The sequence below is a fragment of the Sinohyriopsis cumingii genome, chromosome 15 (assembly GCF_028554795.1).
Source record: "Sinohyriopsis cumingii isolate HCF-2022 chromosome 15, ASM2855479v2, whole genome shotgun sequence".
NCBI lineage: Eukaryota > Metazoa > Mollusca > Bivalvia > Unionida > Unionidae > Sinohyriopsis > Sinohyriopsis cumingii.
This window is the reverse complement of record NC_142975.1, coordinates 87,713,365-87,732,443: the sequence shown is the minus strand read 5'-3', so window position 1 is coordinate 87,732,443 and position 19,079 is coordinate 87,713,365. Positions and strand designations below refer to the sequence as shown.

The following is a 19,079-nucleotide window of genomic DNA, read 5'->3' as shown; positions in this document are numbered from 1 at the left end:
ATTTCATTCATGCATGTGTTTTGTAATGACTTGGTATCAAAATTTTTTTTTTCACTAAACAATGTAGCACATATTTTTGTGCATGAATAATAGCCAATATTTACAGAGAAGAATTAAAAATGTCATAATCATGAATGATGAAAGCTGTTTTGTTTACGTATTGTTTAGGGGAAAAGTTAAGTTTATGTTATTAATAATTAAAAAAGATATTCCATATGAGGATAATTGATTCTAAAATTTGATATATTTTGATCACTTTTATGAGAAACAGAGAGGGTGAGCACAATTGCAATGGCAGTAAATTGCACAGCACTTCATGTGAGGCACTTGTTCAACATAAATAGCACGATTTTATTACTTTACTGACCAAGGATATCAGTTTTTTTACATTTATTGTCAAGGTGGTGACTGATCAGGTGCTGGTTTCTTATGTTTCAAATGAAAAAAGAAAAGTTACAGCATGAAAGATTAATACAAATGTACTTCTTTCAGAGTGTAATGCTTCCCCTTCTTGGGATCTTATCTTGGCATCATTACTGTGGCATAAATCTCAACATTATCTCTTTATTTTTTTTTTTAAATTCATGGTATTTATTATTAAGTTCCTATATATTTAGTGGTTAATATAATTAGGAAAAGGCTTGAGATTTTTTTGGGGGGGGGAATCATGCCATATTATTGCATTTATTTTTAAATTTTATAATTAAATGACATGGAAATTTTGGATGGTTGATTATAAATATCTAGATATCCACCATAGAATTTCCTATTTATAAAGTTTGTATTTCTAAACCCTTGCTATTCAGGTCATATGGCATTAAATTTCAAGTTGACATGGTAGCATTTATTTTTTTACATTTGTTTTCTTGTAAGCTTGTTAACTTAAAAATAAACCTTGTAAGACATATACTATTTTTATATTTATGCTGTAACGAACAAATCAACACAATTTCTAACGTGCATAATGGCCACAATATTTTTGATCTGCAGCAATATGGAGTTCATGCATAAAAATGTTGTATATTCATGTAAGAGTTTAACGTTGTTTTGTCTGAGTTCATCACGTGGTAACATTCTGACCAATGGAAATGTTACTTTCCTGTACCAGCTACTGAGATTGCAATCATGCATGCATGTACCTGGCCAACTGTGCACACACTCACACTCACACCCACACAAATTGCCTTGAGCAACATTCAAAATCTAGCAAATGAATACTGGCAAAGATGTGAAAGATATACTCCAAAATGTTCTGTCTACTCCAGTTTTTCACTCGATAAGGCCATTTTCATTCTTTCTCCAAACTTATTCTCTATCAGACACATACTCATACACACACCTATGTTTGCCTACCCTCATCCTTCTATTCCGTAAATCCCACAGTATAATACGAAAAAAGTAAACAATAATCCATGTGAATGTCAGTGATTTCTGTTAAAAAAGGGGTAAGGAAAAGCATGTTTGTGATATTTTGTACTTCAGTTGTGTGGCCCATATGGTGAGTTACATAAGGGTTGAGTTAGCTCAACTCTGTCTTCATTTTCTGTGTGTTAAGGAGGATCACAAATGAGAATATGTTGGGAATTGGCATATATGTTAGGTGGTTTTAAAAAGTGTCTTCTGTCAAAAATTAAAACATGTTCTCATTGCAGTGGTAGTTTTTGAGGTCTTTGAACATGCAGAAACTATGGCAAAATTTGTGGCTTTTGACAAACATACACCCATTTATATTGAAACAAAATTGAATGTTTGTTTCATTGTTTCACTGTATACCATATGTACACACATTTCAGCAGACATATAGTCATTTTGGAATATGTCAAAATTATTTTATGTGTTCATTGTAGCAGAAATGTCATTTTGGATGTAGCTATTAGTTGATGGGTATTGAGGTGAAAGATATCACTGAATTCTGTGGGGTCTTAATTTTCTCATTTTTCACATGGTTATTGAGATGGAAGATATCACTGAATTCTGTGGGGACTTAATTTTCTCATTTTCACTTGGTTATTAAGATTTAAGATATCACTGAATTCTGTGGAGACATAATTTTCTCATTTTTCACATGGTTATTGAGATGGAAGATATCACTGAATTCTGTGGGGACTTAATTTTCACATTTTTCACATGGTTATTGAGATGGAAGATATCACTGAATTCTGTGGGGACTTAATTTTCTCATTTTTCACTTGGTTATTAAGATTTAAGATATCACTGAATTCTGTGGGGACTTAATTTTCTCGTTTTTCACATGGTTATTGAGATGGAAGATATCACTGAATTCTGTGGGGACTTAATTTTCTCATTTTTCACATGGTTATTGAGATGGAAGATATCACTGAATTCTGTGGGGACTTAATTTTCTCATTTTTCACATGGTTATTGAGATGGAAGATATCACTGAATTCTGTGGGGACTTAATTTTCTCGTTTTTCACATGGTGCACATGCAGCAACGAAAACAATATTCTAATACAAGGTTAGTCATGGATACCTTGATATTCTGTAAAAATATGAATTTAATTCTCACTTTTGGACCATCTTCATTTTTCACATATAGCTCCAGTATTAGCACAAAAATGGTTATTGTATAGCCAAATGTGATGTAATGAGCACATGCCTGTGATGTCACATCAAGTAATTTTTAAAAATCAGTCACAGATTTTCAAACGCTGATAAATTTGTTGATGTGGTATTATCAGACGTACTACTTGTTTTGAACATTGGTGATATTTTGGGCTGAAATAAGGTGTTGTAGTCCCTACCTCTTTAGGTCTTGTCCTCCATTCAGAAGGTCATAGGGTCAGTATATGCTCAGGTCATCCTGGGTCAGCTGGCTCTGTGCATCCTTTGGAAGAGCACTTAGCAATTTAATGTAATAGAAAGGGATGCTCAGATGTATTCTGGATTGTTTTGTTTATGTTTTGACAGTAATGTTTCATTTCATCTGCTTCAGCTACAAAATATTGGACTTGCCAAGCCAGAAAAAGTTTGTGGTCAGTTTGGAGGTCAACATCAAGGTATGTGATGACACAGATAAGTGTGGCCTCAGTCTGAAGCTTCTACAAGATGTCAAAGTTCCCAAACCTCTCTGTGACTGGTCAGCCAGTAATATCCTACAGAGTAAGTGACCTACAAGAACAAGTTTGATATGGCAAATTAATATGCCTTATAAAGCAATTCTTTCCACAACTCCATGCACCCCTCTTTTACCTTTTCCAAATATTTTAACTACACATTTTTTAATGGAATTCAGTATAAAATTTAATTTATCAAAGTTTAATAGTGATGCATCCAAGAAGTATCAACATTAAAACCTTAATGAAAACATCTATTATAAATAGTCCCAATCAAAGTGTGCAAAATGAAACTAAGAATGGAATGTACACATCAAATGCCAGGTCATGGGATAGGGGCAATAGAAGTAGGCCTGTATATTATTTCATGATAGTTTCCTGCAGAAGAATAAGATTAATTGCTTAAGAATCTAATGAGTTCTGTACATAACATTGATTGCTTAAGAATCTAATGAGTTCTGTACATAAAAGAAATATATAATGGTTTATAACTGCAAAAGCCTGGATAAAATGAAGTATGGTACAGGAGATTTCCAGGTTGTATCTTGTTTCTTTGCACAGTTGTAGAAGTCCATGCATCCTGGCAACATTGAAACATATTCTGTCTAAAAAGATACATTAGATCAACTTACCTAAAGTTGTTTCACAGGTTCAAAGGAAACCTAATGTAGACAGCTGCTAAAATGTGCTAAGATGGTCTTTTTCCCTGTCACATAGGTTCAAAATATTTTACCTCTTGGGTGAATGTTATGAATTAAAATATATTTGTCATGAAAATGACCTGCAAGTGATATCTTTGAACTATTATAGTTTGTTATAATTTTTGGGGATAGATATAGGCTCTTTATAGTTGCAAAATACAACTATATTATTGCTGTATTAATTAAAGCTATAGTGCAGTTTATTTGTAATAAAATTTCCCACTTATCTATCCCAAATTTGACTGTATTGCTAACATTGGGATTCAATCTTTAATTAAAATTTATGTGCACCTTAATTTTGATTTGGTGCTCATAGACCTTAATTGTACTTCTTTTTTGTTGCAGACTTTTCTTATTCAAACTTTGTGTCCAGTGTTGGTGGTCAGATGACAGACCTGGCCATATCACAATTGTTAGAGAAGCTGGGGTTAAAACCATACCTTCTGCCTTTGGGCCAGCAGTGTCAAATTTCAGCTGAACCTTTCAACAACCCAGCAAATGGTTGGAATAATCGTAAGATTTTTATTTCTGTGACTAAAAATTTGTTGGTTTCTAAAAAAATTTAGTTGAAGCCATTGAGATGTTTTCAAATTCTGGTGCTGCATCAAACAATGATTAATTCAAATAGTCTGAAAAATAACTAAAATGGGCTTCTTTTATATGGACTTCAAATATATTAAATCGTTCCCTTCTCCTTTTACTTGAAAGGTTTACCTTAATTTTATCCTTTAAACGTCAAGGTGTTTGTTATGTAAATTTGTGGTACCAGGTAGCAGTAACTAGAAATGTGCATAACCATACATGGGTTGATCATGTGGTGTAGTCATCTATATCAAAGTATGGAAACATTGTGTTGCCAAGACATAATGATTTGAAGTCAGCCCTGTTGTTGGAACCTGCACAACACTGCCATGAAAAACCGTTTGACAGCATGTGAGCAGTCTTAGTAGTTTGAGTCCCTGGACCAATTTGTGATGAGTTGAATGCACACTGTGTTAAAAGAGTTATAGAATGCTGTGAAATCATCATAGCCTTTATAAAAGGACCTCACTTTAGACATTTTTCATTTTCTGTAACAGATTTTGGGTGCAGCATCAGGTCCCATTCATGATGCCATATCAAATTTAAATGTGTCATATCACTTTTGGGATAATTTTATCACATTTTTATGAAAAAAACCACATTTTTTCCATAAAAATATGAAACAGAACAATAAACTAAACTGATACATTTGAGTTCATGTGAAATTAGTGATCGATATAGTTGAAATACTATATATACTCTCGAATAAGTCAGCTCTAGTTACAAACTGTATAGATCCAGATCTGCTGTTGTATAACATGGTGGTAGATCTGGGTATAAGCAGTTTTTCTGGACTGATGACTAGAACAAACAACATAGACCCTGATCTGCTGTTGCATTATGGAGTGGATGATCATGGTCTGTGTTGCTTGCAGTTGGACCGATTTGTAAGCCTGTATACAGTGTACCCCTTCTTTCCAAAACAAAAATCTGTAATTATGTAAATAGACTGGCATTTAGTAAAAATATTTTTACTGCATTATTTATTTATTTGTAAAGATTGCCATCATGGAGCTATAGCTGGGGTCATTAATCTTTAGGCCATTAGCCATATGTGGCTAATTGACAAAGATTTGTGGCTAATTCATCTTGCATTGAAACAAATTTGTACACAGCCATGAATTGGTGAGAGGAAATGCTAATTGTTTAACCTTTAGTGTCATGGAAATCATGAAGTAAAATTATGTCATACATATTTTGAGATTTATTTCAATGTCATGGAAATCATTAAACAAAATTATTTGGTGCATATTTTGAAATTTATTCATAATATGGCTAATTTAATGATTGATTAGTCACACCTGTGGCCAGACAATTATTAGGTTGCTGATGAGTGTGCTGTATACTTCATTAAATTAAGAACATATTTTTCACACATCTTTGTAGCTTAAATTACCTGTGTAAAGTCGCAGGCAAACATGCATATTTTGCTTTGTATTCTATAGACTGTGACTTGAGTCTGATCTTGCCAAGCCTTACGGGACGTATTGCGAATTACCTGCCAGCAAATTGTTCTGGAATTGAAACCTGTATTGAAGTCAGTCAGCTTCACCGATCCATCCATCTCTACTTCTACTTCAACTATTGTGACTATATTCTTCGTATAGGGATTGAGAAGTACGACTTCACTTTGAAATTATTGGATTACACATGGGGTAGGTATTCTTCTCTGCTATATGTCTTCTGTTTTAGTTAACATCTGAATCTGCTAAATAATGGATCAAAAACAGAGGAAAAATTTCAGCAGAATAGTTTTAAATGGTACTTCTGTCAACAGGAATCCCAGTGAAAATTGCCATATAATTTTTTCTTTTATTGTCTTTACTACAAATGCATGTATAAAGTTTGATCAGGGCTGTTCCATTAAAACATACTTGGGACCCAGGGAAGGCACTTTCAGTGTGGAGTAGTCACCAATAGATGCAATTTATAATCTTTAATAATTTTTGTATGAACTCTGAATAGCCAGAGTACTCTGGCATATATTTTTTTTTTAAAATGCCTTCCCCAGGTACCAGGTACCATGCATGTTTAAATGGAACAGGACTTGGAAATTATTTTAAAACATGTCACAATTGGAATTTCTGCATTTTTAGCTTGACTGGTCATAGACCAGCAGAGCTTATGAGATGGCCTGTTGTCATTGTGCTTTCACCAAAAGACTTCTTATGATGTCTGGTTGATACTAAATGAAAGTGGTGTCAGTCCAACTTCAAATACAGCCATTATGGAAGCCATGTTGAAAATCTTCTGGTCTCTGCTCCAAAATGGAAGATCATGTTGACATGGGGTTTTCACCAGAAAACTTCTTTTGGTGTTTTGTTGGTCCTGAATGAAAATGCTGCTGTTCTGAAATACATTATGGCCATCATGGTTGCCATCTTTAAAACACCTAGGGAAAGGACACCTGTCTCTAAGGAAAGTTGTTCTTTTGCTTTAGAGACAGTTTTTATTTTGTATCATATTATTTTGATGTATTTGTCATTTAGTTATGAATTATCCCCTTTCCTGTAATAAAAATGTTGAGTAAAAGTTAATACAAGTGCAATTTCTTTTAAGATAATAATTAGATTTAGCTAGGACTTTTAATCCATGATCATTATATTGAATTGAGTGGATAAAATTCAGCATGCTATGCACAGAAATAACAACATAATTATCACTGAGAGTCTTATACAATGGATAATCTGTTATCTACTTCTTAACTGATTTTTTTGTGTTTTTCAAAAACAATATGCATATATTTGATCAATTTCAGGCACAGCACAAGAATTCAATTTGAACTCTGCAATACGAGTAAGGTAAGCTAAACAACAAACAATTTAAATCCCAGAGACAGGATTTTCATGGTAAAAGACATATCTCTGGAGAAATTTGTAATATACTTGGGAAAAAGCAAGGAATGAGAACTGTGGGGAATAAGCATAAAATCATGAAAGATGTAGAATTTTTATTTTAACATTGATTTAGTAATGTTTGAGTAATAGACAAGACATACATAAAAAAATAGGTTACAGTTTTCCATTTGTTAAGTAAAAACATGTTGATGTTAAATTTGGTGATACAAAGACATTAGTCAATACTTTCTATGATTTTTTTTAATGGCAATCATTTAGTGTTTTCTCAGTATCGGTTTTCATAAATTGTTTCTGTACATATTAATTAGACTGGAACCAAGTTTTAAGATATCAAGTGAATGACAATAAAAGAACCAGTCTGTGATACAGCAAAAATGATAGCTGATTGTCAGATTGAATGTAGACTTCATAAAGACTGTCAATTGCTACTTTGTCTTTCCAAATCAAGTGTCTTGAAGTTATCACCAGCAGCTGAAAATTCACTTGCACAACTTGAAATGATGAGAGAAAATTTATGACAGTTGAGTGAATTGTCCAATCAAGCGCACAATCAGGTGACTGCTGATTTGGTGCTTATTTGTGTTTCTTTGTAATGAAAAGGATATTCTATCAAGAATATTGCTGACTGAGCTCATTGAAAAGTTCTGTTACAGTACTTTCTACTGGAAATTTATTTTCCATTTGTGTTGATCAAGCTCATACAATTGCTTCAGTCTCATACTTCAATACTAATAAACACTTACCAGATGGAGAACAGACTGCTTTCAGTTTGTAATTACTTACAACTTGTGTTTAAAGTGTCACAGAATATGTTTCAGTAAACAAGCCTTCACATGATCAATTTAGGTTGTTAACATTCTTGGCATTTTTATTCTATAATAGATGTTTTTGAGCAGGAGTTTTTAGGGTGGGGGTGGGTGTGGGGGGTGAATACACTGTTTTAGCAATTGTTGGGCTAGATAAATATATGTTTAGAAATTTCTCAACCCTTTATTACTTTCAGAATAGAAACTGGTAATCTTTGTACTTGGAGATATCTCCTTTATTACACAAATATAAATGTAAACAAAAAAACATTATTGTAAAAAAATCATTAAAAGTGGCTAATCTCAAGGGTACTGTAGATGTACTTATTATAGTCAACTTGGTTGTTGCCATGATATTTGGGGAGAATACTGGAGTTGGCTTATTTGTCTGTATGACCTTGCTTGTTTACCTAAGATCCCCTGTATCCTTTGCGATGTATTCATGGATCCTGATCTGCTTTTGTATCATGGACAGAAAATTGCAGACTGTAAAAATGGATTCTGTCTTGTTTCATATTTTAAGAGTTATTCCCACTTTTAAAATTATTATAAATTGTGTCTATCAGATTGTCTGACTGTCTGTCACCCGCTTGTCTGGTTAGTATTTCATGAACCATTGAGATATTTTTGTGAAATCTGATATGTTTTGGTATCATAACAAGTGTTTGTGTCCCACATAAAATGTAGCTTTGCCAGATTGGTACTTGAGTTTGAAAATTGTAGTACACTGAATATCTTGTAAGGATTATTCTGTCAGCATTTACTTATTAAGAGATCTGTTTGTAGCTGTCACTATGAGGATATACAAAGTGGAATCAGCCTAATCAAGCACCTGAACTTTGTTAATCTACTGCCATTCATGCTGGTCCCAGATGAGGTCAAAATACCTTAAAGCAATATGAAATAAACTGTGATGCAGGAAGTTGTCACCACAGTAATAAAATTGTATAATTTAACATTTTGTATATTTTAAAGAGAACATACTTTCCTGAATTTAATGCAGTTCATTTTTTTAAAAAGTCTTGGATATTAATCAAGATATGACATTTTGAGTGCAGGCATTAAACAACACAGCTGTGTTGGGGATTTCTTTTACTATTTGATATCCGTTTTTCTAGGATGATATCAGGTTTTCTAGGATGACATCTCGTCCAAAACAGACATTTGCTCATGCTGAAGCTCATGTAAGCAGACTGATTATCATTTCTTTGTCCTTTGTGCCACAGTTGGGTTGGAGGTGGGAGAAAATATTCTTGCTGGTATATCGTGATGTTTTGGTATATTTTTCAAATGTTACACGTTTTTGACAATTTATTTTGAATTGTTTTACCTTGAAGAAATTGCTTTAACCAATGACTTGATTTCTTGTACCTCAGAATTACCAAACATACAATTTACTGTTGATTAAAAGTGAATCCTGTGATGACAGACCTGCAGCATAATTTGTTTTAATTGGTGCCAGTGCCATGCATCTTTAAGATCAATGTTTGCATTCTCCCTCACTTGCACACATACATATCAGTCCAGAATGACAACATATGCAAATTTTGCAATCTTTACAAAATTGTCATGGTAGTTGTGGATATGCAGTGGGAATATCCAAACTGATGTATTTATTTTTTGTATTGTTGCAGGTGAGACATTTCTTGTTAAATGAGAATATTTTTAGGATATTGAAAGGACATTATTTAACTTCATGTTAATATTTCTTTTGAAATTCTGCATCAGCTACAGTAACACTTGATTTGAATGACCTCAGCTATGAGTGATCATGTGTCATTCATGACCACAGTTGCCATGCATGATTCAGTTTTATTTTATAACATATTCTTGAGTGGCCACCCACTGAATGTAACCAGGAGCCACAACTTTTAGGTAAAATATGTGTTTTTACACTGCTTTGAGTGAGTGCTGCATAAAAACAGCTATAAATACTACATATTTAATTCTTTGTAACTACTGTTGCTAAGAAGAATCGGCATGTGGAATACAGATTGTGTCTAAATAAGACACATAAAAGAAATCAGGGAAAAGATAAGTTGTCGGGTTGCTGGTTTCATTAGTATAAAGCAAAGTTATCAACCAGATGTATATACTTGCCACAAACCATCAGTGTAGTGCCATTCATCAAAAGCCATATTACAAATAACCATTTTGTCTTTAAAAGATTAGTAATCTTGGTCGTATTTTGTCTGTTAAAAGGTTCATATTATTTATCTGTTGTGAAAATTTGCAGAATGCCCATAATATCATAATGACAGATCCCAACCATCATTTGCATGATTGGGCCCAAAACAATAATTTTTGTTTCCTATTGCACTAGCTTTAAAATTAGGGTAGGTAATTAGAATATGTTTTTTTAACATTATATGTATTGTAATGATAAATTGATATAATGTACTAAGCACTTCAAAGTATTTGGAAAAACTGGCTCATTTAGAGGCAGAAAACAGTTTTGTGAATTTTTTTGGATTTCTTGATTGTTTTGGTTGACTTAATATCTGTTTTTTTACCATGGGGAAACAATGCTAAGGTCAGCGATGAGAAACAGGGATGGTTGGTGGACCAGAAACACATATTTGCCTTATAGTTTTTGACTTGTGGCTGTGTATAAATTTATTGTGTAAATGTTATCATAGTTAACATTGTGATGTATGGACAGGACAAGTAATTGCTACATTATAGTTAACTCTACCATTCATATGTTATATTGCAAGCTACTTGTAAACTTTCGAAAATTTCAGATGTTTATAATTGATGTATTGTTAGTGCTGTAAGAAACTCCCAGTGCAATGATTCACATCAAATGAATGTGAATAGATATTTCAGATTCTTTTTTTTGTAAAGTTCAAGCAGACATTCTGTTATGAATATTTACCAATCATATTGGAAATTCCTAAAAATCATTAGTTTTAGGGTAACCCCTTTCAATGAAGATATTATTATCAATATTATTATTATTATTAATTTTATTTATATTTCAAATATGATTATTATTGTTTATTTATTTGTTTTCTTTGAAATTGTAGGTACAGTTTGGAACTGTTGTCTTCTCAGAACAAGCTTCAGGTTGACCTGGAAGTCAAAATCTGCTTTGACAAGGATTACTGTCCACTTGTGTTTCCATTGCTCTCTAAGACCAAGTTCCCACTATCAGTTTGTGACTTTGCCATGACATACCTTAATCCAGGTAAGTTATTGATTTCTTTTCTTCATCACTGGGAGTCATGGTAGCTCAGTTAGTATTGCATTGGACTGGAAATCCAGCATCATGGTTCAGTACCTATCCAGACTGCCCAGGTCATCAGCCTTGGTTTGTCCTTAGGAAAGGCACTTAGCATTCCATTCCTCAGAATTGTATAACCAACAGTGTATAAAATATGCTGAGAAAATCAACAAACAAAAATAGTTCTTATTACCATTATATCATCATCATCATCACAACCACCATCATCATCATCATCACAACCACCATCATCATCATCATCATCATCATCATCACAACCACCACCATCATCATCATCATCACAACCACCATCATCATCATCATCATCATCACAACCACCATCATCATCATCATCATCATCATCATCATCACAACCACCATCATCATCATCATCATCACAACCACCATCATCATCATCATCATCACAACCACCATCACACCATCATCATTGGAATTTTCACTGCTTTTTTCCTCAGATTTTAACCTGAAGAATTGGTTGGCAGAGCAGGGATCCAATCTAGTGGATGGACTAAAAGATTCAGCTGTTGACTATCTTCTGGAGCAGTTGGGAATTGCTGTGTACTTCAAGGATGCTCCCTGTAACCGACAACAATATCCCTACCTGACATCTGATTCCTCTGGATGGCACAAAGGTTTGTGAAGTTCAAAGTCTGGTCATGTTTATCCTGTATTATTTTTCTGACAGTCACGTATGTAATGAAACCTGTCAAAAAAGACACTACTTATCTAGAACACTGTTCTATAAGAGACAACAATGATAAAGCCCTTTCTCAATTTTCCCTACTGATTTTACCTTTGTATAAAGGGTACATTTTCATCAAAGACAAATTGTGTTGTCCATTGAGTGTCCTTTATGGATTGGTTTATATGTAACTTTATAGACAGGTTTATCTGTACCTTTATGGACATGTTTATCTGTACCTTTATGGATAGGTTTATTTCTACCTTTATGGACAGGTGGACATAGTACACAAATAATTCTACTATATGTTCTATACAATTGTTTCTCACTACAGACCTTTCCACTGTATGACAATCAATGCAAATCATATGTTAATCTAAAATACCTTCAAAGATGACTTCACGGTGAAGTTCGTGTCAAAGGTTGACCTGCTCTTTTTTTAGATGATTGACTGTCAACATAACAGCATGTAAACAGAACACATATTTCACTTCCGGATCATCACCAAGGCCTTATTACTTACTGTGCACTGTCGCCAAAATACATACAGACAACAACACCCTGAGCTCATATTATCAAGAATAAACAGTTACCTTTAAATCCCTACCAAAAATGCATAAATAAAACTCTTCTATCACCACCAAATGAGAGAGGAAAAAATGTTCTAAAAATAGACTAGAACTACATTCGTGGGTACTGAACTGGAAGTATTAATTGTGAGGGTACTGAACTGGAAGTATTAATTGTGATGTAATTCCTGACAGGCTCCATGTTTTACGCCAATTTTAGTCAAACTTTTATATTTGCATGCTATACCTATTTCAACTTTATACAAGAAGTCTTTTTGAATTTCCTTGCAAACAAAACATGTGACATCTGTCACAAAGTATTTAGTGCTGGTGTTCCACAGGGTGCAAGTTCTGGTCTAAGTGCTCTTGAGAAACCAAAACTAAATTTGCTATATCTTCCTTAATTATAGGAATTTTTCAATGCAGTAAAAACCTAATTGTGATACAAGATAAGCCCTGTCTGAAAATATGTTTGAAAGTTACAAATATTGATAAATTCAATTTTAATGGCAAATTAAATAAACATTTAAATTTTAAAAACTAAATTTTATTGAAAACTTAAATTTTGATACAAGTTTTAAAACACAGTTTGACAAATTTTAGACAGAAAAGTTGACTAATGAATTGTATTTAAAACAAATGGTAGTTTGGGTCTGTATAACTGATAACATTTTCCCCAGGGGTAGTGAAGCATCATAGCTCATAGTGATTTTGGCAGCAAACTGCAATATGCCTGTCCAGATGCAAATAGGTGTACAGACTAAAGAAACACTGACAGGTGCTATGTTCCACATTTATTGTGTCAGGTACTTAGGCAGTTGCTTCCATAACTAATAGCACATTCAGAATTAAAGTTCTGATGGGACCACTACCATGTTTTATAGCAAAAATGCATTCCATTTCAATGTCGATAACAACAAAAGGTGGCAATGGGATAGGAAATTAGTTTCTAGGGAGGTTCTACCTTAATGAAAAATGGTGCTGATCTCTCTCGTGAAAACCTAAGCCATGTCTTTGAGGTGCTATATATCAGTGTGGTGATATGAACTAATCTTGGTCACTTATGGCAGTACACTGCACATGCCCTTATGAAACCATGCTATTACCACCAGACTACTGGAGAGCTTCCAAGCTGATCCAAATCTAACACTTTGTTCCAGATACCAGGCTAGACCTGAAAAGATACAATATTTTCACTTAATTCTAGAAAACAGTAAGATCTATGTAAATGAAGTTAAAATGTGTTAGATATGGTGATTTCAAATTAACATTAAGGTTGCAAGCATGGGGGAAAATATTAAACTTGACAGAGTGACACTAAGAAATGTGAAGCAATGGCCATGTATTAAAGTGTTAAATTCATCCTAAAAATATATGAGGTTTCTAGAAACACATTTAGCCATTTACAAGTTAAATAACTAATCAGGTAGACTATGTATCATAAAGTTTAAGGAAATGTTGGGGCGATGAGGTTTGATCATTGGTGCAAACATTATTACATACCAGTATACAGGAAAGTCAAGTGACAATGTACTAAATTAGAATGTGTTACTATAAGCAATCTTATTCATGAGGGAAATAACAATTTTGGATATTGCAAGTGAATACAGCCAAATGTGGTCATACAAATCAACTATAGGTACCAATAAATCCTATATCATCAGCTAAATGTGAAATTCTGATCCCCAAAACTTGTAAACAAGGATGGAAATTTGCATATGTGGGACATATACAATGTACTTATTAAGATCAAATGTGCAAACATAATTCAAATGATCTATTTGAACATTTATATGGTATTTTTAAGAGTGTTGGTTACCAATTATTAAGCTCATTGATTGAATGGAATCAGATATCAGCTGATGTTTCAATACCGCACTCTGTCAAAATACTAAATTGAAATATGTTACCATACATAGGCATATTCATGATGAAAATAACATTTTGGGATATTTTCAGTGCACATAGCCATAAATGTGCCTTACAGATTCACTATTGGTACAATGTCAGCCTATATGATGTACTGAATGTGAACTTTTGATCCCAAACATTCTAAAATGGATGGATATTTGTACATGTGGGATATGTAACCATGTACAAAGTTAAATTCAAATAATTTGTTTGAATGCTTCTTATGTAATCTTTAGAGTGTCAGTTAACAAATAGTATTAGTAATGAATAATGCATAAAGCAAGATGGATCATTAGAATTCCCATAACATCATATAGGCCACAATGCTGCACTACACCAATCAATATCTTAACCTAACTGAACAATAAAATGGAATGCATTTTGTGTTCAACTTACATCATTTTGCCTTTTTCTTACATCCAAGGGTAAATATACCTGGGGGAAGCATATTTTATCCCTTTGACCTGTATTTCATTCTCAGACAGTTTAAAATGATTTAGTAGAGAACTTGAGTAGGTTCTAGTATAAAGTTTTCATCGCTGTCCTCTCACTAAATACCTTATTATAACTCTGTTAATAAACAATTACTGAAGGCTATACAAGCAGATATGTGTTACTCAGGAAGTGACCCCATCATAAACACATAAATTAACTTCTTGGACCCCTAATAAATAGTCTGAATGGCCAATACAAATTATAATTTTGTCTTCATGTATTTTTAGTGAAGGTCTCATTTTGACTACAAAGATATTTTCTCTGACAAAATGTGACAAAAATCCAACATTGGAGCTTTTATATGGTGTAGGAATATATACATGCTGATAACATTTAATATGATTCCCAAAAATATTATATATGTGCATTTTAGGGTTTTTTAAAAATTATTTTTTATATTTTTTAAAAATTTTATTAAAATTTTTAAAATAAAAATTAATTTTTTACTTTTAATTTCATTCTTATATTTTAAAAGTCAATATACATGACATATTACAATTTCATGTGTCTATCTTTGATAATAAAGATTTTATGCCAATTTAAACTTTGCTCCAATACTGCCCTGACAGGACATAGTACACAATTAATTTTACTATATGTTCTATACATTTGTTTCTCAGTACTGACCTTTCCACTGTGTGACAATCAATGCAAATCATATGTTAATCTAAAATACCTTCAAAGATGACTTCACGGTGAAGTTCTTATCAAATGTTGACCTGCTCTTTTTTTAGATGATTGACTGTCAACATAACAGCATGTAAACAGAACACATATTTCACTTCCGGATCATCACCAAGGCCTTATTACTCACTGTGCACTGTCGCCAAAATACATACAGACAACAACACCCTAAGCTCATATTATCAAGAATAAACAGTTACCTTTAAATCCCTACCAAAAATGCATAAATAAAACTCTTCTATCACCACCAAAATGAGAGAGGAAAAAATGTTCTAAAAATAGACTAGAACTACATTCGTGGGTACTGAACTGGAAGTATTAATTGTGATGTAATTCCAGGTATATCTGTACCTTTATGGACATGTTTATCTGTACCTTTATGGACAGGTATATCTGTACCTTTATGGACATGTTTATCTGTACCTTTATGGACAGTTATATCTGTACCTTTATGGACATGTTTATCTGTACCTTTATGGACAGGTTTATCTGTACCTTTATGGACATGTTTATCTCTGCCTTTATAGACAGGTTTATCTGTATAACTTTATAGACATGTTTGTCTGTACCTTTATGAACAGATTTATCTCTACCTTTATGGACAAGTTTATCTGTACCTTTATGGACATATTTATCTGTACCTTTATGGAAAGGTTTATCTGTACCTTTATGGACAGGTTTATCTGTACTTTTATAGACATGTTTATCTGTACATTTATGGACAGGCTTATCTCTACCTTTACAGACAGGTTTATCTCTTACCTTTATGGACAGATTTATCTGTACCTTTATAGACAGGTTTATCTCTACCTTTATGGACAGGTTTATCTCTACCTTTATGGACAGGATTATCTGTACGTTTATGGACAGATTTATCTGTACCTTTATCAACAGGTTTATCTCTACCTTTATGGATGGCTTATCTCTGCCTTTATAGCCAGGTTTATCTCTACCTATATGGACAGGTTTATCTCTACCTTTATGGACAGGATTATCTGTATGTTTATGGACAGGTTTATCTGTACCTTTATAGACATATTTATCTGTACTTTTATAGACATGTTTATCTGTACCTTTATGGACAGGTTTATCTGTACTTTTATAGACAGGTTTAACTGTACCTTTCTAAAAATGTGTAGCTGAAACTTTATGGATAGGTTTAGAACTTGTGATGAATTTTTTAATCACAATTTGTGACTATCCTGCATAAGTACCACCATTTTTGCTTCCAATGACAGTCCAATCTATACCCTTCTACATTAGTGTCAGATCGGCCTGTTCTTCAATGACATTGCACATAACAGCTAGCTACACCATAGTCCAGAGAGGTAATACTGTCAGTAATTTTTGGATAGTCTAACTCAGTGGTTCTTAACCCATGGGTCGCAAACCAAAACTGGGTCACCATGCTCAAGCCAAGTCAATAATTTGAAATTTCCCAAATGGATTTTTTGCATCTGATGGTTGGTGAGGCTAATGCCACAAACCTAGTTGCTGCCCAAAAAGTTTATGAACTGTAGGTCTAACTTGTTTTGGGAATTTGGTTGGAGTAAATTGTACCCAAGAAACAGATGTTTAGTTGGTATGTAATGTTCTACAAAAAGTTTTAAAAGTGTTCGTTTTGTAGTTTTTTTCTCCATACATGACCTTTCAGCAAAAAAGATATGTGACCTTTTATTCATTGTGAAGAATTGGTTTTGATAAAAATGAACTGAGCATATTCCCAGTTAGCTCTGAATCCTTTTATTGGGATTCTGAGGTTAGGTAAACACAACATAAAAACATGGTAGGTATACATATTTGAATAACATTAAATTTGTATTGTCTGTATTGAGTACCTTTTTGTGTATACAGTTCTTTCTGTTTTTTGGCACTACATTATTGATTCAAAGTTACATTTATCAAGCACTGTGGTGATCTTGCTTCTAATTCAAACAAAATTAGCATGCACTTAATGAAACTAGACATCCATTTTCTAATTATACTAGAGTGTGTAAAGTCAAATTTTTTAACATTCTGCCAAAGCGATCAGAATTTTCTTATACAAAAATGTTTGGCTTTTCCAAGTCTTTGAAAGTCTGAAGGAATCAGAAGAATCCTGAGATGTCATGAAAAATGCATTTTCTCATTAATTATGTTTGGTAATCATTGAGTTCTCTGTGAGGTCATTTTAACTTGAACGTGGATTAGTAAAAGTTGGTATGATCCAGACTTGTTTTATTAAAACTTCATAAGCAGTAAACAACTGAAGTTTAAAATCCTCAAGCCAGGTAACAGTTTTTCTATGACCTTTAAATAAAGCATGCAGGAGTGAAAGCTGATTATGATGGTTGAGCTGTAAGCTTCTTCTTCAGATACACTATCTGATCATAACAGTTTGGAGAAATGTCCTACTTTACTGAACCTAACCCTCATTGCACTGATTTGTGTATAAGGCTGTAACCAGAGCACACTACCATGTTCTATCTAATGCACATTTCTTCAGATGTCCCCAGGTCCACTTTTATTCTTTCATCTCCTTCTCCACTGCCCTCCTCCAAGACTTTTTAGGTCTGCCTCTCTTTCATTGGCCATATGGGATCATTATGAGACTGAATTTGTATAGGAATATGGGCGGCATTCAGAGCACATGTCTGATCCACATCCATCTGTGCATCTGGACATTTTGGGTGATGGGTTTTTGTTTCAGTCCTTCTGTGCAATGCAGTGTTTGAATTGGTGTGGGTCCAAAAGATGTTGAAAATTCTGTGCCGGCATTTGTTCTGGAGCACTTCTAATGTACGGCTTATGGTTTGGGTCATTTTCCAAGATTCTGCTCCATATTGTAGGGTATTCAGGACATTGCTTTTGAAAAGCCTGATCTTAATTTTCCTGCTGAATGATGCTCCTGTTCATGCTTGTACTCTTGAGTGTTGCAAGTGCTTGGCTGGCCTTGGAAATTCTTGCATGTGTTTCTTCTGCATCTCCGCTGGTTGTCATTTTGGAGTCCAGATAGGTGAAGTTTTCTACCTGAACTTCCTCTCCAGTTGGCCTGATATGTCCAATCATTATGTTGTTCATCCTCATGTGCGAGGTCTTCCTGGTTTGACAGATCTCCTTTCTTGGGTAGTTTAGTAATGAGCCCATTTTTGCATGCACAGTTTGGGAGTGCTGAACCACATACACAGTTTGGGAGTTCTGAACCAAATATGCAGTTTGGGAGTGCTGAACCACTGATGTATTTTGTGAGATCAGAAACACCGATGCTGTTTGGGATTTCAAAATATGATATGCAGTTTGGGAGTTTAGATACGTTGATGCAGCTTAGTTTAAGTTATCTGAAAAATGTTTCTTCATTAATTACTGAGATTACACCGCCACCACAAAAAAGCATTCCTGGTGTTTAACTGGATTTGAACTATTGAGTTTGCACAGTTACTATATCAAAGTTACAAATAACACAGAGCAAAAAATCATTTCTTTAAATGT

General features: G+C 33.6%; 1 protein-coding gene across 1 annotated transcript in view; it reads left to right on the top strand.

Annotated features, from left to right (window-relative positions):
* Nucleotides 1-11,910, top strand: part of LOC149782255 (uncharacterized) — a 31,828-nt gene extending 19,918 nt beyond the window's left edge. The window contains exons 13-18 of the mRNA XM_089935104.1: nucleotides 2,956-3,122; nucleotides 4,123-4,290; nucleotides 5,805-6,014; nucleotides 7,118-7,160; nucleotides 11,053-11,213; nucleotides 11,726-11,910. Coding sequence (XP_089791230.1) covers nucleotides 2,956-3,122; nucleotides 4,123-4,290; nucleotides 5,805-6,014; nucleotides 7,118-7,160; nucleotides 11,053-11,213; nucleotides 11,726-11,910 — 934 coding nt within the window. The remainder of the gene's footprint in view (nucleotides 1-2,955; nucleotides 3,123-4,122; nucleotides 4,291-5,804; nucleotides 6,015-7,117; nucleotides 7,161-11,052; nucleotides 11,214-11,725) is intronic.
* Nucleotides 11,911-19,079: the final 7,169 nt, after the last annotated feature.